The sequence below is a fragment of the Blennius ocellaris genome (genome assembly GCF_963422515.1).
Source record: "Blennius ocellaris genome assembly, chromosome: 12".
Taxonomy (NCBI): domain Eukaryota; kingdom Metazoa; phylum Chordata; class Actinopteri; order Blenniiformes; family Blenniidae; genus Blennius; species Blennius ocellaris.
The window spans coordinates 5,479,481-5,502,938 of record NC_137661.1 but is presented as its reverse complement, the minus strand read 5'-3'; the positions used below and the strand labels follow the sequence as shown (position 1 = coordinate 5,502,938).

Sequence of the window (23,458 nt, the reverse complement as noted above, 5' to 3'; positions counted from 1 at the left end):
CGATTCTAGGTGGATGTACAAACCTGGGGCCCCAGAATCACTGGCATAAGGAGTGATCACCCTCAGCAGGTGACCTCACACACTTTACGAAGGCTGAAACACTCAATAAGGGCAAGAGTTTGTTGCAGAACATGGTTTTCATATCTCATTATTTCAAATGTGATAATATAGATCTGCGGATGCGTCTCCTTCAGTCGTCTTGTAATGACTGGAGCTGTTCGCCAGGGGGTTGCGTCATCAGATGGTTACCAACGTGTATGTAGGTGCTTGTGGGTGGGTATTTGGGGTTTTTCTGCTTTCATGGGGCTGCGGCTGGGTTTTCATTCTCACCATTATGTGTTTCAACAACCTTAGATTGCTTTTTTATATGTATATATATACGTATGGAAATGGGAATGAAAATAACATTTGATCTATTGACTGAAACACTGAACTGAATCCTTGAATGGTCATTGGTCAACCACTCGATTTTATTGTTTTTTTTGGGGGGGGGGTTTACAACCGGGCACAACCTGGAAATCGTGTAGAGCTTCACATACCTTCTCGACCATCTCCAACTCACTCTCCATTGAAGCAGAGGTAAACAGCAGGATTGCGAAGGCAGCAGCAGTTACGGCAAGACAAATTCACAGAGTCTGGAACAACTCAAGCCTCACGGAGAAGACAAAAGTGTGCGTCTATCAGGCTTGCGTGCTCAGCACACACTCCTCTACAGCAGCGAGGTATGGACCACCTATGCCACGCATGAGAAAAAGCTATGAAACAGAGGTGTTTTTTTTTTTCTTTCTGTACTCTTGGATAAATACAAGCCAACATTGGCATGTAGACACATGCAAAACAAATGCATTCAGATGCATATTTCGTGGTGTGTGCTCAGTTTTGATTTCTTCCTGTTTGTTGTTACAACTTGCCCCAGGTTGTGTTGTGAGTTAGCAGAGTAACAGGAAAAGTGGTCACTGTGGAAAGGATTGTGTCTGACATCGATTCTCACGACATCTCACAGTTTTTAGTAAACAAATTAATGCATTTTCTATCAGAATTCAGGAGTTCGATATAATAGTTGTATGGGCCGAGTCAAAACGTTATATTATTACATAGATTATTGTCACGCACAAACCAAAATTTTTAATTAAATGGCAATGGAAATTAGTCATTGTGTTAAAACAGTCTTGACTGTAAAGTTTTCATGCCAAACATTGTATTTTCAAGTTTGTGTTTACATCGAAGTTACACTAATGGACACATTCCTTTGTGTTTAGAGCACATGGTAATTTTTTATTGGAAAGATTGACTATTAAAAAATACAAATTAAAAAAGTAAATAATTCTAGCAATTTATTAATGCCTGACATTAATGACATATTAATGACATTAATGCCTGTTTACTGCAATAGGAAATACTTCATATTCAAAGCTTCATAAGTAATTTTCTCTAATTTCACTGTCTATATCAAATCATTTAGCCCAAATCGTTGCTGGTTGTTTGCTATTAAAGCATGTTAAAACATTAACAAACTATTAAATGTTTGCTGAATGGTACAAATTGAGCCGCATTGTGTGACATAAAAATGGAAGAAGCTTGCCTAGAACAAGATTTAAATTACCAGCTGGAAAATATTGGTCAGGAAGGCACACTTTCACAATCAACGTTCGTGCGTGTGTGTGTGTGTATATATACACAAGTGGAGCAGTTGTATCTGGCACTTCATCACCAAGCGTGCACACACACACACACACACACACACACACAGCAGCTGAATGCAGGTCATGGACTCAGTCTTTGCTATTGTTATTGATCAGGTCACAAAAGCTTATTGACTTTGTTGGGCTGCACAGAAACGCTTGCTCTGTATCTGTTACACACAAACGCTCACACACTGATTCCAGCATCATTAATGAGTGAGTGTGGGCAGAAATGCATGCATGATTTTTGTGAGTGGGTTGTTCACTCAGAACAGAGACGTATCTCTCTCTCTCTCTCTCGCTCTCTCTCTCTCTCTCTGAAGCAATGCATAAAAGACGAGTAAAGAGGAAAGGGAACAAACAAATATCATTCTGTATTTCCTGGCATGTGCTTCAGAGGCGTGCACACTGCTACGCTCTATTGTTTATTGTCAGGCGGTGCCACAGTAAGAGGAGTTGTTCTACAGAGGACGCCGAGGTTAAAAGAACAGTGGAGGATGGTACAAGCCAGACCAGGGGTCTGCAACCTGCGGCTCTGCAGCCACATGTGGCTCTTTGGTACTTTTTTAACCTTTAACTAAGTTATATCGGAATGGACATTGTGTCTTCTTTTAATTTTGAATTTTATTTGCACACCAGTCATTTTCAAAATGACTTGCATCTCTGGGATAAAAAGGCTTTATTGATACTATGTTTTTACATTAAAAAGGGAAAAAAGTACAATCACTAAAACAGAGGAAAAAATAGGTTAAAAAAAAAAAAAGAAGAAGAAGATAATTTCTAAATGTGGAAAAGAGCTAATTACTAATTATCTTGTGTGGCGCAAAGATTCCGTCAGAAATTAACTAAGTATTTCTATTCTAAAAAGTCAGAATTATGTGAAAAATGCTGAAAAGAACAAAACAGTTAAATTCAGGTACAAAAAACAGCTCAAATGTAATGAAACGAGTTCTATTTTCCTTTTTTTTAAATCATAAATGCCAAATAAAACTGTATATGAAACTGTATAAGTTTTGTCGGCCTCATTTTAAAGGTTAAACATTTTTTGCAGCTCCTGGTGAAATTGATTTGGTGGAAAATCACAAAAATGTCTCTTTTGGTCATGGAGGTTGCAAAACCCTGTACTAGACAGTGAAAAACTATGAAAAGAAGTCCATGTCATTGTGATACACCCATGTCAGTATAGGAAGGCACATTGTTTTGAAATTCACTGCTTTAGGAAGAAATGAGAAACGTTACTTTGATCAAATAGATAAGTACACAAGGGTACTAAACATTAAATACCAGAACTGAGAAAAAATATAAAATATAATATAAAGTAACTCCACAACTCTGACATACCTATATGTATTCATTATATTTGACATTTCAGGGAGCTGATCATTTGTTACATACAATACACAGAGCTGTGAAGCTGCTGCATCTGTCCTCTTGTACTATTAGTTAAAGAAAAATCACTGTCATTAATACGACTTCACTAAACTGTTGACTGAAGGAGGAGGGCCTCATTAGTCCTGAACAAATTCTGTCCTCCCAAGAGCAACACAATATAGACGTTCCACTGCAGGTAACATTAAGATTGATCTGTATCCAGTCGCATTAGCCTCTGTTATTATCTCTGCCGGTCGTCTTCATGGTGGTGGTCAACTGCTGTTGTCGTGCAAATTGTTGTTTACGAAAGATCTTCTTGTGTTTCCCTCATAAAAAAAACCTTTCAAATGTATTTGTGTTGATTCATGAATCGGTTTCTCTCCATCACAATAACACAGCTCCGGGTAACTGTCGTAAAAAGAACTTGCTCAGCACCGGTGACGAGACAACAAATTTCATGGAGTGTTGTTTGTTTTTTTTAAAGCCAATCTCAAAAACAAGGCTACAGCTTTATTCAGCTATACTGTGTCCATCTTCTCTGTGTGTAAAATGAACTTCACGCTAAGGATCCTTGAAGACCCCACGAGTTATGTGTTTAGTTTAACCTGCTCAAAACACAAATAAACAAGGGAATTTGAAAGTGATATTTTATTTAAAGCAGCCAATTGATCAAATGGCAAAATGAGTCAGTAAAAAGAAAACATGTTTGTGGAGAACATGTGTTCCTTGTAGAAAAAAGGCCTGGAATCAATAGATTGCTCCCATTAGTGGCCATTTCCACACAGAAACAAGCTCCTCTGTGACTCACTGAGAAAACATGATCAGACTAGAATCAGACATAACTGAGTGCTTATTGTTGCATGTGCTCAGTAAAGGTGATTATTTATACGTACCTCAACACACCAAAACCTCCTCCGACATGAGACTCTATCTTTGTCCCATGAGGCGAATCAGCCGTCCCTTTGTGATCTCGACTCAGCTGATTGTCAAGAAAAGATGAGATGGACGGATAGAGAGGGAGGTTGTTACACTAATGGACAGAGAGACAAAGAAGCATCTGCTGAGATGATGATGAAAAGCGCAGAGGAAAGTGTAATCCGCCTCAGACTTATCCAGGTGATCCCCGTCCCTTTCTTTCCTTCACTCAGTCATCTCTATTTCCGCTCACCTCGTCTCTCCTCATCTGAGTTCCTTCTTTTAGGCTACTTTTTCATCCATCAGCCAATTTGATTTAATCTCGTCTTTTGCCACTTCCCCTTTTGTTTCAATTGCACTTATTGCTGCTCTTTCCTCATTTGTCCCACATTTTTTTTGTATCTTCCCTTCTTCCTACCCAGCAATGAGCAGAATAGCAGCAAGAGTCACGCCATCATTTTGTCATAGAAAAAAAATTGAGCAGTGCACAAGAGAAAAAGCCAAATTACCAATAGTGACATTTTTATTATTTGTACAATAGAGACTTTAGTACATTATTCAAAACACTTCTTATATACTGAAAAAATGGTACGTCCCAAAGCCCAAAATGGCTCCAGTATAGTTGCTGCACAGCATTTTTTCAATTTTATACATATATTATTTTTTTTGTTTTGTAAAAACGGTATCTTAAATAGTATGTACATATAGCGTCTGCAAAATGCGTCCTAAACACATGATATATATTATATGTACTTCAGCAATTACATTTCTCCGCATTAATACTCAAACTTAAAACTGGAAGGATTTCAACTTGCATGTGCAAATAAATAAAGAAATAAATAGTTCTGTTTAAATCATCACTAAAATGTGTCCAACTTATAAACTCAACAGCGTTTTTCTCTCCTCGGAGGTCAAAGTACTTTTTGTCACACAACAGAAGAAGCAGCATTCAAGTTGGGTAGGTGTAGGTACTGCAGAAAGCATGAGTACATTCACAATCAATATGAGTCATTTTAAATTGGGTTTCCATTCACAGCTATTTACAGTGACACTGTCCTCATTTGTTCAGCTCTTATGTAGTTTTAACACTTAGAAAATGACCGTTTTTTTTATAGTCATATACATATATATAATATATATTTGTATAACACAAATTCACAATTACAGTAGAAATACATATTTTATACAGTTTTGGATAGTACATGTGTAGCTCTCCAAGTCATACTGTGCGTTATTCCATCCATAACTTTGTTATAAGTGTCGTTATAAAATATCACAATTTTTGAGCAAAGCTAAGGTATATCAATATATTTAGAAAGAATTACCTGAAACATGTAGTAAAAAATAATTATATTATCAAACCTTTTTTTTTTTTTATTATTATTATTTTTCTCTGTTCTCATCTCAATAATCTTTGATATTTCAAACTCGAAATAGGGTTGGGTGGGTACCTGTGGTAAATCTCTTAACCGTATGATTCAACTGTGCCATTTTGTGTCCATTATGCTGAATAAACAGAAATTTGATGCCAGTGTTACGACAGCTGACACAAAATGGGCACAGGGTGACACGGCAGTGTCAAGTAGAAAAAAGCAAAGGACAGTGGAGGATGTTTGTTGTTGTTGTTTTGTTTGTTTGTTTTTCCTTTCGCTCTGGATGAAACATCAGATGCTAAACCAAACAGAACAAAACTCACTGCCATGGACGGTCTTGGAGTCGCTTGTTGCATTTAGACAGAAAATGCTTTTTCATTCTTTTCTTTTTTCCTTGTCAGTGTTTCCTGCTGTCATGTCATGCCAAGGGTCAAGTACGACCACAACGGACAGCCCGTCCTGCCATGTGTCCACCTCTCGCTCCCAAACTCCCCAAGACGGTTTATTTTATTCACCTATTATATCAGTCTATATTTCTCTTTTCCTTTTTTTCATGGCAACCTTTCATCACAACCTTACTCTTATCTACATTTATCAAAACGTTAGCAAATCTAAATGTCAATGTACACCGTGTTTTAAGCATGTCCTTGGATTATTAATGTTACACTAAACAGTTAAGTGTAACTAGGAACCCCATCAATCAGTCAATCAATCAATTTTCCTTTGTTTTAAAGCACCATGTTATACAGACGAGTGCAGATCAAAGTGCTGAACGTGACACAGATCAGATTTTTACCCCCTCGATTGTCTAAAAAAGAGAAAATCCAACCCAGTGCATGATTTACCCATCAAGACGCATACACTTGTATTTGAATGACTCCTGTGGGTTTTCTTTCTCGGGTCCACACTTCAGCAGCTTTTGGCTTTGAAGCTGGGACAACAGTTCTAAAGCGACTCCCGCTCTCACCAAGCGATCATCAGATCAGAGCCGCACTCTTGTGTAACTACAACCATAGAGTGGGCAGCGGGGCGACATGGCGCCAGTGATAGATAGATAGATAGATCTCAGTGCTGCGATACAGCGTCCTCCCCCTCCCCCCCCCCCCCCCCCCCCAAGTGTAAAGACGACCAGAAGCCACAACAGAACGTCCAGCTCCCAGTGACCAATGATATGAAACGCATGCTGCGACTTTTCAATACAACTGAAACATCAACAACAACAACAACAACAACAACAACAAAAGGGATGCGACAACAGTGAAAGGAAGGAGCTCAAAGATGGCACAGGTAATATAGTACGACCGTCGGGGTGAGTTTAGCTGGTTTCATGAGACAAATCGTATTTGGAAATTAGAAGAAGAATTACAAACAGGCCTTCACTGTGCAGCGGCGGCCCCCTCTGCACCGCAGCGTCGGTGTCCCGGGAGGGGCAACAGAAGTCTTTATGCATGTGTTTGCCCGTTGATTCATGTGCATGGCAGTGTGTGTGTAAACATTAGCATGACTGGCTCGAAAGATGGCACTGCAGGATAAGTTAGGCTCTGCGGGAAAAAAAAAGCTCAAAGGGCTGAGCCTCGGAAATATTGCTTTAGCTCTTTTCAGCACAGCTGTGCAAGCAACACCTTTAAAAACCGAAGGAAAACGAGTAGCAGTGATGGACTGTGAAAAGTGTTTTCTATACAGATAAAATAGTGATATACTTTAAAAAGTTTTACCATTTTGGAGAAATGATTCCTGTGCGTCAACAGGATAATAATTTAGAATATAGTTTATCAACAATAATTCTATTAACCATAAACTTTTAGAGGTCTTTGTTCAGGCCTCAGGAGAGTGCAGCTGTAGAAAGCTGAATCTATATATATGTACACAAGGCAGAAAGTCCTAAGTTTTCAATTTCTGTACATGGGAGGCAATAATATCTGCAGGAATTCACAAAGTACTGCAGGAAAAAATAAAATAAAACACAAGGCAACAAATTAAAAGAAAGAACAGAAAAAAAGCCAAAACAATACATGATGACAGAAGATTAAAATAAAGAAAAGTATTAAAAAAAAAGTTTGTGAACCACGTGCTACACAGAATCCATTTTTATAAACTAAAAATGACAGTGGAGAAGAGAGAGAAAAAAACCCAAAACAATCCACTAAATCTCTCACTTGTTAACAAAAACATAATAGTGACCAATAAGATGACTGCCTAATAACAAGCCAACCAATCTCAAATTTGAACTGCAGCAACCCTTGTAGGATCTCAGAGCGTCGAGTCCTCGGGGGGGGGGGGGGGGGGGGGGGTTCCATCCTCCCGTCGACCAGGTCCCTGATCGGCGGTAGGCAGAAGAGCCGATATGTTTCCTGTGGTACATTTGGAACGTGAATTTGCCTTTGTTCCAGCAATAGGCAAATCACTGTTTCTATATTCCCCCCCAAAAAGTTTGAAAAAATAAATAAATAAATAAAACAAACAAACAAAAGAAGGCAGCTTTTTTTTTTTTTTTTTTCCTTTTCCAGTTCCACAACGTGGTGACGTGGGATGGCGGTGAACAGAGAAGAGAAGCGTTGTTGTATTTGTTTGTTTCAAAAAAAAAAAAAAACAAAGAAAGAAAGAAAAAACAAAGGCAAAATTGTTTAAATGTGTTTTTCTAGCGCGTGCTGCTGTCTCGCAGAACCACCAAGTCCACAGTCCGCTGGAAACTCTTCAGCAGAGAGACGGCTGTCTCGTGCTCCATGTGTAAAAAACTATGTCCATTAGCCTGCAAGGCAAACATGCAGCACAGTCAACAGCATGTGTGTGTGTGCATGTATGTATAGAGGTATGTGTGCTGCAAGTTTGTTTTGTTTTTGTTTGTTTTTTTTTTTCATTTCTTCCATACACATGTTTATGTGTTAGTGTTTGTGGAAGGATGGAGGGTCACTGCCACCACTATCTCAGTAACACATCACTGTTGGGGAAAAGAGAGAGAAGAGGAGGAGCTACACAGTCATGCTGTAGAAAAAGAAGGGGTAAAGACAAAAAGGGCTTTTAGATGAGTTCATCCGACTAAACTGTACATCTGTGGAGAGAAGATGAAAGGGGAGGAACACATGAGAGGAAAGAGGCACAAAGGGGAGACAGGCGTGGCAAAAGCGCTGACGTCTCAAAGTTGGACTTCTCCACACACTGCTTTTCTTTGGGGCCCATTCGGCGCAACCGTTTGAAAACAGGAGGCGCAACAAACATCAATGAGAAAAATATCCCTGCAAGTTGTATCGACACATCATTTCCCCATGCTCACTGGTAATACATCCAGGTGTTTGTACTGTCACTCAGCGCTACTTACTACAAAATAAAATTAATTAGCCAACTGATCAGATCTCAACGGTTTATGTCTAATGGTGTATTACACTGCTTTTAAGTGAGTTTTATTGTTTCAATAGATTCTCAATCTGCCTATTTTCTGTAATACATCACAACATATTTGCACCTGAAATATTGGCATGGGATTGAGAGTAACTCTACACACTCCTGTTGCATGTCATACTGAGAACACAAAAATACAGACGACGGCGTGCGGGGCACGCAGACTTGTAGCATAAAGCTCAAATGTACAGTGAGACATCAAGACGTTAATATACTGATGGTGAGATTTAGAAATAATGACGATTTGAACATAACTGCATTTGAGGACTATCAACATTGAGACGTATACAGTCGTTCTAATGTTGGTGGATTTTAAAGCTGACATTGAGCAGGTTAAAGAAGTCAGTGCTGCATCAAACACGATACACTAACAAATGTCAGAAATTAAAGATAAGAGGCTCCACATTTCGCAGTTTGTGTAGTTTGTACAGAGTGTACTCAATTCAATGTGATCAATCAATATAGTGTTTGGACACTAATACTTCACATCGAGGATTATAGATTATGATCTGCACAAAACCTCAATCTGATAAAGGATCGATTATATATTTAACAAACAAGCATGTGACTGATCTGCACTGTTTGCTACGAGTGATGAGGGAGGGAGACTGTTGGCATCATGGCATCTTTCTTAATAACCTCAAGTTTTTAAATAGGTTTCTCACATAAATGTCCTCCAGTTTCTTACATCTTAGATACAACTGTAGATCTGGAAAGGGAGTGCATAAATAAAGTGATTATCTGTTTAATGCAGCAGTTTCACACTATCTTAAGCTTTTTGTTCCTTGGTGAATTGTTGACTATATTTACTTGTGAGACGTTCATAAATGCTCTTTTTGTACCGATTCTATTAACTTGTTGACAACCTAACAAACATTAATCTAAATATACCTATGCACATTATTATTATACTATTGTTATTATTATTATTATTATTATTATTATTGCCATATATTTTCTTTACTGGTATTTTACACTGAGCCCAACCTCTTTGGTAATGAGCCCGCTGCATTTCATAATAATGACGCCCTGATACCACCTTGTGTTCAGGGCTTTGGACGTCCCTAAATCTCTTTGTATCAAAATGCTTCATGATAACTGTTGATATCTGTGAGCTTAATTCTGGAACACGAGATTAGTTGGCTTAATTATCACCATTGTCACATAATTTACAGTCAGTTATGACTGAAACAAATGTGTTTGTTGCTGTTGACTAAATATATATATATATAAATAAATAAACGCCAGACTCTACAGCAGGGGGGAGGGGGGGGGGGGGGGGTGAGAAAGCAAGCTTTCTATGCTTATCTGCAATAGAAATAAAGCCAACATAATAAAACAGTAGCTGGACCATGATCAGCATTGCAGCCTATCCAGGATTTTGTGCGTCAGCTTGGAGGCCTCAATAATAAGGTGCGAAGATAAACATGCTTGTGAGGCGAATGCTCGGACTTTTCTTTCCTGCCTCACTGCTTTAAAGACGATGGGAATGGCTGGGACAGAATGAGGAGGGGTGGGGATGTTTGTGTTTCTAGGAGTGTGTTACCTTCAGTATCTTGTCTCCGGGCTGCAGGGCAGAGGCTGCGGGCCCATCATGCTGTACCCTAGTAACAAAGATACCCTATAAGTCAAAATGATACACCGTTAGGACAACACAGGGACACGATGGTTTAGAATCTTTGCCTTTCTCATTCTCATCTCAGTACCCCCCCCACCCCCAAAACAAATCACATTTCTGCCAAAGTGATATGGCCAGGCCACCAATGTATTTTCTTTGTTTTGAAATTTGGAGAGACGTGCAAAGGATGCAAATATACTGCTGACAAAGAGACTGCTGATAGAGAGAGCACGTACTTGTGCTTCGCTGTGTGGCATTCACGTATTGAAGTGTATTCAATTTTATAAAAGCCCGAGTGATAAATTCCTCTCAAAAGACATGTCGAAATGGCTTTTTCGCTATTCATATAGACATGGACTTGTATAGACACGAGTTCAGAGAGAGAGAAAATTAGGAATAGATTAAATATATAAAGAATGTAGGGAGAAGAATAGAGGTGAGATGACTCTTATCGAGAGGGAAAGAAGTAGGGTGGGCAGAAGAGATTTCATCCCCGGTATTTTCCCCCAGTAACCCAAGGCAGAGATTGTAAAAACACCAACATCTTTTCACCAAGAGCTGAAAGATGTTTTCGGAACACAGAAAGTGTGGGACGATGCAGTTGTGTCTACATGGTTCAACATGTTGAACACACAGGAGTGAGCTGAACAGATAAACGTGCCGTATAGAAGTGACACCAGGGAGGATGTAGTAGTGATAGTGCAGCAGCACTTCTGCACTTCAGTCTGTGAGTGAATGCAGAAACAAACACATATATATATATTGGAGGGGGGTTCAGAACTCTGCGTTCCAAGTATTAGTTCAGTTACTGCTTGTGGCAACATCGACATTTATACAGTGAGCCTCATATGGATCTACAGACGGGCTTGATTCTGCGTGATGCTCGTATCTTTTAGATATTTATTTTGTTGTCACAGAATCATTCATACAACGTAAGCTTTAAAACACAGTCCTCTTAGATTCCGTATGGAGCTCAGTGCATATCACAGACGAGTTTGTGAGTAGCTGCAATTGCATAGTGTTAGTCACAGTTATTCTTTACAAACTTTAAAAGCAGTTTCACACAAAGCTGTCACACCTTGCAAAAAACTTCCATCTGCAATATGGCCCTCCAATTGTAGTAAAAAAAAAAAAAAAAACATTTTCTTTACACAAATGGATAATACTGAGGACGTTTTTTGCAGGTTAGTGATAACATATAGTTGATAAGTTATTTACTAAAGGCAGCTTAGTGTGCAACAGCACTGTATGTAACAATCACACCACAAATAAAAGGGTTGTTCTCTGTTCAAACCCACATGTCAGTAGAAAACCACTGTTTCTCAAAACCCTCAATTAATGCTCTTACGCTGATTCTGGGTTCAAAATACATGATTTTGACAATGCAAGCATTTTACATCTACAGAAACTTCACTTGTATGACTTAACTTAGTCCTTGTGGTTAAACAAATGATCACTTGGTATGTTTTAGACACCAGGGAATCAAAATCACTGTGCCAAACAAAGAGGTGAGGAAACTTTGCTCTGAGCAGTACATTTGGCATTGTCTTTTTTCTAAACGAGAAAAGTATTGTTTCATAAAACACAATTAACAAAAACTTTTCTGACAAAGAACACAATCAAAAATGTAAAATTATACTATATAATGCAACCTGCCCAGCCAATACATGAATCCATGTACTGTTTCGATGTGTTAAATATCTGATTCATCCAATCATCCAAAAGAGTTGCTGCCTCCAGGATAAAAGAAACGATAAGTGCAAATAACATACCAGCCACCAGGGGGAGCCACAATCTAGTGAAACAGTTGTGGCTGCAGTTTGCTTGAGAGGATCAAAACCATAGATGTATAATTCAGTAGCCAAGCTGTTTTCAAACAGTTCTTTTTAACTATTCAGGCCTTGACTCAGTTCAGTCTTAAATCTGATAGTTTTCTTTTCACAGACATATCCCAAACAACCCAGATACCAGAAAACAGGTCAGAAAAGATTATATTCAAAAGCAGCAGCCTTGGTTTGACCTGAAATTAGTGACAAATCATGACATGCACTGAAAATACATGACTTTTTAATGTTTTTTTTTTATTTTGTATATCCATTGGGCTCACATGAGGGTGGAACCTCCAGAGTAAAGCAACAGACAAGAAAACAGAAGATAAAAGAAAAGCTTCTGTTTGTGTGGTGGTTCCATCTCTTTGACAGACATCAAAAATCATCCCCCCGAGACCTGGTGGGTCCATGTGGATGGCTTCTGTGCAGTAGATGTTGTCCGTTTCACTTCAGTTATACCATACATACTGCAAGTTCATGACTCTGTGGAAATGCTGACATTAGCTGACATCACTGGAGAGACCCAGAAGATCAGCAGTGACTGACAGTCAGTGTTAAGCATTCACTGAGGTCTGCAAAAGCTTCGGCATGTATGGTTTGAGTGAACGGATAAAGTAAAATGTGATCAATCAATCCACACTGACAAAGCGGTAGACAAGGTATGTTCCTCTTAATATATACCTTATCCCACATCCACTGTAACTATACTGTAAATACTTAGAAAAACAGCAGAATCTGTTGAGGAACTGTTCATCTGCATTGACTCCATTTTCTGCCTGTGTAACAGGGTATTAATAATGTACAAACTGCAGCTGGTGGAGGCCTTATGGATACCAGTCGTGAAGGGAATGATAAAATAACTGCAAGCGTCAGCAACTGTATCACCAGTTGTCTGCATGAAACCCCCCCAAAAAATAGAAGTTAAATGATGAATTGACAGTTTCTGTGTGATCTGTCTAAAGCCCAACTTGAATAAACTTTGAGAGGCTGAATGTTTGAAGACGTCTTTTTCTTGTGGGCTTTCCATTTATAGAGTGCCTGTCTCATCAGCGTCTAAGAATAACAGTCAGTAAAGCCTGTCATACCTCCTCATACCCAGATCAAAGTGTTGAACATCTAAAATCACCCACGGTGTCCCAGAACGAATCGGAGCGTCCTAAAAATAGCCGTCAGAGCTGGGTGAGCAGGCCAGCTCTGTTAGAATGAACGTAGCAGCGTGTTTCTAGGACAGACAGCCATGTGCAGCCAGCCTCGGGGAGTCGCAACCCCAACAGGCTATCAATACAGGCACACACCAACACAGTTGGTCAAACTCAGGAGTAGAAATGAGAGTGCCGTGTGTTGAAAATAAACATTCATGTGGGCACAAAAGTTGTCGATTTGTTTTCTTCATAACATCTTTCAAACACGGAAAATGTGAATCCTGGTTGTTTGACTTGCAGGTATCAAAAGCCTGAAAGTGATCGAAGCCACTTATTGTACCATATTTTTGATTAGATTACAAATACTCTTGCATACCCCCAGACTACATGTACACATGCATATGTAGGCATGATTCTAAATTAAGAATATTGTTGTTAACTGTTTGCTGTGGAGATCCACACAAATGGGGTTAAATACACACTCTGCCTCTGTTGCGCCTGTTGCAAGCATGTTTTTGCATTATAAACTCAGATTATAGCTTAAATTGCCTAATTTTTCTTACATTACATGCAGTTCATAGTTGTGTTTTCATAGAATGATCCTCCAATTGGTCCTGTCGATGATTTACCCTGGAAGAATTATGAGAAGGGATGCTAACGTCACCGACTCAAAGTTAACCAAGTGAACTGCTGCCCCACAGACAGATAGACAGAGAGACAGACAGACAGATAGATAGAGGAGGCACTGCGGTAAGCAGCAGTTTCCATGGCAACTCTGAGGTAAAGCCGGGGGGGCTGTGATTGGCTGGTGGGCCGGGTCAGGTCGTACCATGTCGGAGGGTTTGAAGGGGTTCCCCTGGCCGCTGATGCCGCCAGATATACTGAAACCAAGACCAGGGTTCTTCTCTATTCTCACACACAACTACAGAGAGAGAAGAGAGAGAGAGAGAGAGAGAGGGGGGAAAAAAGAACAGAAAAAAGAAGGAAGAAAGAAAGAAAGACAACTGAAAGTGAAACATGAAAATCGTGAAAATCACTGCGCAAGCATAAAGACAACATGTGGAAGAGTGCTTTCCTGTGACGTGCAACCCTTTGGCAGCTATATTGGAGGTTGTCAGCTTTTGGCAGAAACAACTGAGCTACAATTGTTCCTGAATTATTTATTTTTTTATCGGCGGGAAAAAAATGGTCGGTAAGATACAAATGAGGTTTTATTTAGTTCTATAGTGGCACAACAATGCTAATGTATTAAATCTGTCAACCAGTAATGACATCTCTGACTTTGTCTCGATTAGTTTATGCACAGGCTTTTTGTTTGGAGGCTAAATTGTATTTATTTGACCTTTTGTCTCTTCAAGCTTACTGTAAATCCTCTTCCAATCGAAAGCCACCTTGTCTTCCTCAAATGAAATCCTAGTTTTCCTCTATTTAAACACAATGACGTTATTTCTCATTATATGGAAGTGGGGTTGGAGGAAGTGTGAGGATGTCCAACAGTTCAAAGTAATTTGAACAGAAATGTGCAGGCAATTAATATGTAAGGAGACTCTTAATATTGTTCTTTTAATTTCATGTATTATTATTGAGCATTTATCCATTCTGATACAGCCTTGTGTTTTTTTCAAGACTTTAACAGGCCGACAGTTTGGACGCATGTTGAAGCCCGTCTTACTATTACTCTACTGCTCTTGTTTTTCCCACAGCTTTCTCTTTATTTTATTTATTCATGTTGACCAACTCATCTGTATTTGCTGTAACGCTCCAATGACGTCTTTTGCCGAACGCCGTGGCATCACATTAGAGTTTGTGCTTCTCGTGCTCAGTTCTCCATCCCATCGCTCAACGTCTGCTCCTGATGCTGCTCATGGTATTATTCTTAGTTCTACATCTACAAAGCGCAAATGAATCCAGAATAGCAATCTATTTATGTGAGTAGGATCTCATTAAATCAGGTCGTTTGTTTGTTTGTTTGTTTGTTGTCTTTCATCTTATTGCGAATCAATAAGAAGAAGCTGATAAGCAGCAGCACAAAAGCTTGGAGTTGCTCTTTTTGCAGCATTCATGTATGTATGGTAGCAAATCACAGATATCTGAGGCACTGATCACGTTTCTTTTAATACCTGAAATTAATCGTTATATCAAAGTTGATTTAAATATTGTTTGTGACCGTTTCCCTCCAAATTCATAATTGATAGTGTAAAGAAAGGCCATCTTCTGTTTATTTATCAAGGAGCAGATAGTGATTGTAAGCCAAGCTTCTGTATTTTCTAACCAGCTAGAGATCAAGGAAGTTTGTAAAATATTGTTATTTGCACCAACCGATATATTGTGTTCATGGGGCTATTTGGTGTGACGAAGTTGAACTACTGCGAGAAAAGAAAAAAAAAAAAGTAAATTGGTCATTTACAATGTAATGAATACAGAGTCGGTTACTTGAGCACATTTTCAAACAGACCTCCAATATAACCTGTGGTGTGGCTGCAGCAGGCTGACAGATGGAACAGACAGGCTGACAGACAGGCAGGCAGACAGACAGGCAGACAGACAGACAGACAGACAGACAGACAGACAGACAGACAGACAGACAGACAGGTACCTGCTCCTGGTAACCATCCGTGCTCTTCTGGCCTTTAGTCTGAAGGAGGCAGCGGGCACTCTGAGGCCTTGGGTTGGTGTGGGTGCTCATCACAACCTGGTTACTGTGGACCATGCCCTGGTTGCCGTGGTACTGGGGGTTAGTGGCAGGCAGGACGGGCTGATGGGACGAGTGGGAGCTGTGGGGATTGCCATGATACTGGGGCTGGTTTCCAGATGGGGAGATGGCCATGGACAGACCAGAGCTCGGGTACGCCTGGACAGGGTTAGGATGGCCTGTAGGCGGTAAAACAAGAGGCTGGTAGCTGTTGAAGTTGAAGCTATGTGGTCAATTGTTGTACATATAGTTTCTGTGTGCCTGTTGGCATAAAATATAAAACTACTGTCGTTTGACAATTTTCTTGTTCAACAAATATATGACACATTTTGTGCATTTTTCATCTTGATTGGTATTCATACATTTCTGTATAGGCAGCATGTGGTTTGTCAGGTGGGAGAGAAGTAAGCAAGTGTTTTCATCACAGCTCAGCCTGCTCTGTCAGGAATTTGTGGAAGGTGTTGGACTCCCTATGCGATCTTACTTGTATTTGTTCTGTTACAAATCTGGAATCAATGCAATCTAATATGAATGAATCAATTACTCAACGGGCCAACCAATGAAAATAAAACACAACCTTGCTGTGTTTTGTGTTATAACACAAATCTGTACATGCACAAAAGGTCACACCTGTTTGATTTCATTACTCTTTACCTTGAGACATGTTGCCTTGGTACTGGCCTACAGCAGGTACCACAGACAGGGGCATCCCTGGCTGGTATTGCAACCCCTTGTTCACCATCCCGTCGTAGCCCTGCTGCACGACCACGCGATGAGGCGTCGTGGCCGAGGAGGAGGAGGAGGAGGAGGTGACGATCATGGTGTTGTGTGATTGGTGGGAAGGATTGTGTGAATGTGCACTCTGTGGAACGATGAGGAGATTACTGACACCGTTTCTGTTGGGTTTTTTTTAATGCAAATTTACTGTCGTCAGCCCAAGTCTTGATATTGTAATTAGATCTCTAAATAAGAGGTTTCGAAGGCGAGGTGCGACGGACAACAGTTGTCACCTTTTTCATGAGGTTATCAGGTGGAACGTCCCTCCTGCCAAGAGAGTACGGAGCCCATTGGTTGCTCCCTGATAACCCCTCCTGGTCGTTGTCCAGCATGGCAGCCTGCTGGGACGGAGTCTAAAAGAGGGTGAGAGAGAGAAAGAGAGCGACTGTTAACCCCCCTCCCAAATAAATTGGGTTGTGTTTTTCATCTGTCTGCTTGTGTCTCATTTTTGTGCCAGAGTCTGTCATTTTTAGTTCTGAACTAGCTTTTCTGATGAAGTGAAAAGATTTCATTCCAGAAGTTAGATCAGTTAACATTGTGATTTGACTGTGGAATCTGAACTGAAATATATATTTAACTTTTCACACTTTTTAAAATAGGAGCCTTAGACTTTATGTTTAAGTAAACAACGACCAGATGTATTAGTGTCATCCAGCTTGTTGACTCATGACTGCTGTTCAATGAGAACACTTCACATTGATCCAACATTGCATTAGCCTCACTCTGTGACTCATACATTCAAGCAGCTCAACTGGCCTTGTCGGCACAGCAGGGGAGTCATTGTCAAGATTCAATCAATCAATAAGTCAATCAGGTGCGTCGCAAAGCTGTCGGCAGTGGCCCTCCAGATCTCTGTCTTAGAGAGTGCGGCGCACGTAAATCCACTGATGCACGAACATGGAGGATGAACACAGAAATGTCTAATTTGCAACAACAAATATGAAAAGTGCGTGTGATCTCATTGCCAGAGAAAAACACTTGTGATGTGGTTTAGACCAACCTATAACAAATACAAATTTAAGAAACAACACTGCATTTCAGTTTGGGTTTACTTTGTGTTCACACCAGAATTGAAAAGTTTTTTTAGTTTTTTTCCAATTTCAATATTTTGATCTGAATCAAATCATTGTTAAACAAATATGACTCCACGTCTGCATTATCTTTGCACGATGTCTCCTGCCATTAAACAGTGCCAATAATCTGATGACCCATCTTGCACTCAAGTGCATGTGCATGAAATGGAAATGATTTCCTTAATTCGATCTTTCCATTTCATTGTGATGGTTAGCTTATGGCGCTTTTCCACGAGTTTCCTACTCAGCCCTACTCGACTTGACTCTACTCCGCTACGTGTTCGTCCTGCTACCAGCTACTTCCGTGGTACCTCCTCGACCGAGGTTCCAAGCGAGTGGAGACAAGTATAAATTGTGACGTCGGCAGGCGGTAGGCAGCTGATTGGCCTGAGCGTCACGACACAGATGAGCCAGAAGGCAGCTCATTCACCCCAGAAAAACAAACCCTGTGGAGCAGCGACGATGTGCAGGTGTTTTTTGTCTGGTGGCCGACCAGAGGATTCAGAGGGAGCTGAACGGAGCGACGCCTCCTCCCATTTTGGATTAACTGGTTTCCCTGTTAACTGGTGACCGGCTTCCTCGAGCGTCCCCTTGTCACAGCAGATGTTCAAAACCCAACCAAAATCCATAGCTGTCCTGGTGGACACCGTTTAACCGCATTTCCATTACAGTCTAAAGTATCGTACTGTTTGTTTGTCCTATTTTAACATCATCTGCTGCTAACAGCTTGTGGCAGAAGTCACCAGTTAACAGGGGCATCGAAACACTCCATATTTTGTAATACTATGAATAAACATATAAAAATATATACTATTTATTTTCTTATTTGAGCTGAAATCCAATGGATGTTCGCTATGCATTATATCGGGGGTGATCGCGTGTGCCCGACGAAGAAAACTCCACCCATGCAGTGGTGGTGCTTCACTGGAATGGAAAACGACCGAGGCTGTGTCGTTGAGTAGACGTGAGGCAAAGCAAGTTGTGTCAAGTAAAGCTGAGTAGGTACTAGTGGAAAAGCATCAGTATTTAATATGCAGTTAGAATACACAATTCTATGGTGACGCATCTGCACTTGTGGGATGATGAGCCCAAATCTCTTCTGTACCTAAAAGAACCGGTGTGCTGCACAGAGTCCAAGCACCTGGCGACTGATGATGCCCATTGAATTGGCAAAAGGCCTCATCCTTCTTTCCCATTGTTTTTCACAGAAATATGTAAGTATGTCGAATCAAGCATCACTCTTACATGCGTGTCATGGAGCCTTTCTCTAACAGAAGCAAACAAAGACCATAATATGTGTAAATTATGCAAGACAATGTTAATAACATCCATAAAAAGACAACAGTATAATTACTTGATAAGTGCTTAAAACATTTACATAAAGACAAAACAGTAGCGGAGCTGCTGCGGGGAGATGGATTCAAGTCATGACCATGGTGAGGTTTATCTAGGTTCTGGTTTGTGCTCTGTTTATGCTTCAGGTGAATTTACTTGAGAGTGGACTTGAGGGAACCCCTTCACCTTTTTCTGCTCGTCTGTTGGGAGCCTCAGTTTGAACGACAGTATTTGTACTCACACAAATGTAATAGTAACAGAATTTGATTTTAAGACTGAGTGACTCATTCCACTGACTCAGTGTAAATAAGATAGTTAAACTAAATTAAACACTTACACGGCAAATATTTCAATAATAGCTTAGAGTATTTGCAGCTCAGTGGTTTCTGAGGCTGCAGTTTGTTTGCAATTTCCCATGTATGCAGTAATAACAGCAGTACCAGGGATCCATTGTTCTCAGAGGTATACTCACGGCGTTAGCAGACGGAGGAGGAGGTAGTGGCAGCCAGCGGCCAGCAGGGGGCTCATGCTTAGTGTTATTGTAAAGGTTAAAGTTCAAAGTGCTGCTGCGCCCCTGGCCGTGACCCCCGCCCTGACAGAGCATGCCCAGCGTGAGCGTGTTGTGCTTTAGGACACCACTCTGATTGGAGAAGACAACATCACACGACATGGGTGAATGTGGAGGGAAGGGAGGCGGAGCCAGTACAGCGGGCTGCAGCGTGGCGACAACACACTGTGAGCTCCACAAACAAACAAACAAACACACAAACAAACAAGCAATAACACTGATAAAACAACAACAGTGCAGAGTTGCTAAAAGCACAGAGAAATGTTAGCTCGTGGTTGGTAAAAACACAGAACATTGTGTCATACAAGCAACAAGTGAATCACTTCATTCCAAGATTAGTCTGTTAATTGTATGATTAGTTATCAGTTAACAAGTGCGGATATTTTAATGAACAATTCAGCCAAAGCCCTAAATAAAAACTTGTGTTATTATCAAATAACTCACTCACGTGAAGGAAATGATGGCACCCAGTGCTACATTATAACATCACGTTATCATTCAATAGTGTGCTTGTTTTTTGCATGTGGTAGATATGAATTTTTTTTTTTGAGATTCTACATTTTATTCTATTGTATTTAGAAAAAAACAACAACAAAAAAAACTTGGGGGGTGGTCTCATTATATAACTGTGATCAAACCTCCCAGCCAGGTCTGATTGCCCAGACTGATGAAATAATTGCATTGACATTTTGCAACATGTATTAATTAACTTTTTCACTGGAAGGTGAGAGGAACAGCAACATCCTCAAAAGAAAACTAATGTCATGCGTGATCCTGCCTCCATCTCAAGAAAAACATAAACTGTTAACGAGAAGGTTTAAAACAACATAGGGATTTCAGTGTATTTTTATTTTTTTTTTGTCTGATCAGTTAAAATTCAATAATGTTTCTCATAAAAGGTATGTAGATCACAGGGGCCTAGTTTACTTTTACAAAATATGAACGCAGACTTCATTTTTCCACATACCGTTTCTCAAAGATGCCTTCAAAATAAATCGAAAGTGTTGCTTGTCAAGCATTAAATGTGAAACTATGCAGTTATATTTAAGGAGCTGACTGAAAATAATAGGCTGTATCCTAAAATTAAATGGTTTATGAAGTTGGTTCGAGGCATGAAACGGGCTTAAAAGTGAATCTGATTCAATATCATGGTTTAGATATTTTACAGCTCTTATTCAGTCGCAGGTGTGTGGTCGGCTGGGCTGACACAGTGAGTGTGGAGTGGACACATGCAGCCGGACACAGATCTGGTCAACCTTACAACACAGACTTAGACAGATACAGACAGGGAGGGCCTCTAAACGCTATACCTGAGTATGTGCACGTGTGTGTGTGTGTGTGTTTTGCAGTCGTTTTTTTGAGTGTGTCTGCTTTGTTATTGACGTACCCGGTCCAACCGCTTGGCCTCTATGTGCCTGAGTAGCTGTTGCCTCCAATCAGCAGGCATCTTTGAGGTGATGTCTTCAGGTTTCTGTGGTACGACTGGTCTTACTTTAATGGTGTCGTCAGGTGCTTTCTCAGGGCAGGTTGCAAGGGCGTAGTCAGGGGGCATTTTCTCCAGCAGGGCGGCCATTGTAGGACGGGCAGACACTGGGCGGGCCTAAGGAAAAGAGATAGTAGGTTTAAAGATGCAATAATAGACAAGCCAGTGAGTGGAGATGAAAGGATAGGTAAAATGGTTTCATTGAAACTGAGCTTCAAATTGAAAAAAATACAACATAAATGTCATGTTGTTTTAAAACTAATGGATAAGTAAAAAGTGCACCAACACAAGTTTTAGATCCCAACTTTTTGATCATCATTTCCTCTAAAAATGTTTTCACATTAAATTCACACCGGGCTCTCCTGTGCCCCCGTTGAAGGCGATCCCCCAGAAAAATCAGTTATATAGGATTTTGCAGAAATTTGCAAATGTTCCTTTGCCTGATGAAGAATATACCAAATTATAGTATTGATGTACGGACAAGGAGATTAATGTTTCTGTTAAAGGTTAACGTCAACATAATATCAGCATTGCATTAAGCTATGTCTACATGCAGTGATTTAGTAGAATAAAACTGAATGTGTTCACTATCTCAGTTTGCATTCTCAAGTTGGCTCATTAGCATAAAGTGCATGTGATACTGATTGAAGTGTTACTTGCACACTTGCACATAGTTACTAATGCGACTTTTGGTGGATTAGTGAACAACTCAACAAAGTGCACAATATTTACTCACGATAAATCCAGCAGGCATTTTAATATATTATACAAACATTGAAGTGGAAGCAGCTACTGGGAAGGACGGCAGCTAGCACAGCCATGTTAAGTGAAAGGCTGCAGTAGATGCTCACACTTGACTTTTCTCCGGGAGCCTCACGCTGAACGGTGCAAGATGAAGTGCTTCGTGCATCTCATTAGTATGCCGCTGGACACCTCCTGTGACTATTTTGGGAAAGTCTGACTTGAGGCAATCCTAGAACATCCTGATGGGGATTATTTATGGACATGGGATTGCCTTAGGATCTGGAATATCTCTGAGGCGAACGACACCTGCACTCCTCTGCTTAGTCTGCTGTTACAACAACGTAGACCCGAGTAATTGGTGGGAAATGGAGGAGTGGGAAAGCGTTTTAATGCTGAATCCTGTGTGTTACGGCATTTTTTGTAAACACAATCAACTTGGGCTTCACTGAATCATTTTGTTTTTGTTTATGTGCTTTCAAATGATGGGACCTATAGAGATTTATTTACAAGACAGTGTTACCACTGATGTGTGAATCTACTAAAATGCAACACATTTTAATAAATAGAAATGATATATCTGAAGATGTTATTTATTTATTTTTATGGGAACCAAACATTTTATGATTGAACAAAGCAGGTTAATTGATATACGCAAGAGGTGCTCTTTGTTGTTCTGATTTCCTTTGAACAAATATCCAAGTATTGAAGGAGTTCAATTAAGACAAATGTTTAAAGTAGCCTCAATCAGCAACTTATATGAGATACGCGTTATCATACCTGAGATGCGCCATAAGTCTCAGTGCTATAGCTCCTGGCAGACAAAGGGCGACGCTGAGTCAGGCTCTTCGTAGGATAACCAATCATGGGCTTTTTTTGCTCCTGGTAAGTGGGATAGTCGTCATCGTAGCGGCCGTTTCTCTTGTTGTGCATCATCTGACTTTGGCTGTCAGACATGTTGCCGCCGCCTGTTTGATCCATTGGGGATGAGTAGGCAAGAGCCCGAGCGTAATGAGGGGGATCCACCTGAGGGTAGAAGATTGGAAAAGTTCTTGATTATCAAACAAAAAAGACATTTAAGACTACAACAATCATCCATTCATCCATCTGATGTTATGCTGTGCAGGCTCAGCCAATCCCTGCTAGCCAAGGCCAAAGGTAGGATACATCCTGGGCAAGTTGCCAGCTCATCTCAGGGCAAACATAGAATCACACACACCTACATGCAATTAGGGATCACATCCCAATCATGTATTTGGATTATTGGAGAAGACACCACACAAAAAGGTCCGGCCCAGATTAGAACCTACGGCCTTCTCACTCAGTGGTAAGAGAGACAACCACGACAAGAGATCCGGCTTTTACTGTTGCAGCATAAAGATCTACAGTAAGCTTACAAACATGCTAAATTAAATGATAAATGCCCCCCTCAAAACATAAACTATATATATTAACATTTAAAA

General features: G+C 40.2%; 1 protein-coding gene across 1 annotated transcript in view; it reads right to left on the bottom strand.

Moving 5' to 3' along the window:
• Positions 1 to 8,369: 8,369 nt before the first annotated feature.
• The window catches only part of lrrc7 (leucine rich repeat containing 7), a gene marked incomplete at both ends in the record, with an annotated part of 55,735 nt that continues 40,646 nt past the window's right edge, over positions 8,370 to 23,458 (bottom strand). Inside the window, 9 exons of the mRNA XM_080506777.1 lie at positions 8,370 to 8,390; positions 10,284 to 10,358; positions 14,156 to 14,248; positions 15,923 to 16,197; positions 16,673 to 16,880; positions 17,029 to 17,148; positions 19,676 to 19,843; positions 21,159 to 21,371; positions 22,776 to 23,021. Of these exons, the coding sequence (XP_080362903.1) occupies positions 8,370 to 8,390; positions 10,284 to 10,358; positions 14,156 to 14,248; positions 15,923 to 16,197; positions 16,673 to 16,880; positions 17,029 to 17,148; positions 19,676 to 19,843; positions 21,159 to 21,371; positions 22,776 to 23,021 (1,419 nt within the window). The remainder of the gene's footprint in view (positions 8,391 to 10,283; positions 10,359 to 14,155; positions 14,249 to 15,922; positions 16,198 to 16,672; positions 16,881 to 17,028; positions 17,149 to 19,675; positions 19,844 to 21,158; positions 21,372 to 22,775; positions 23,022 to 23,458) is intronic.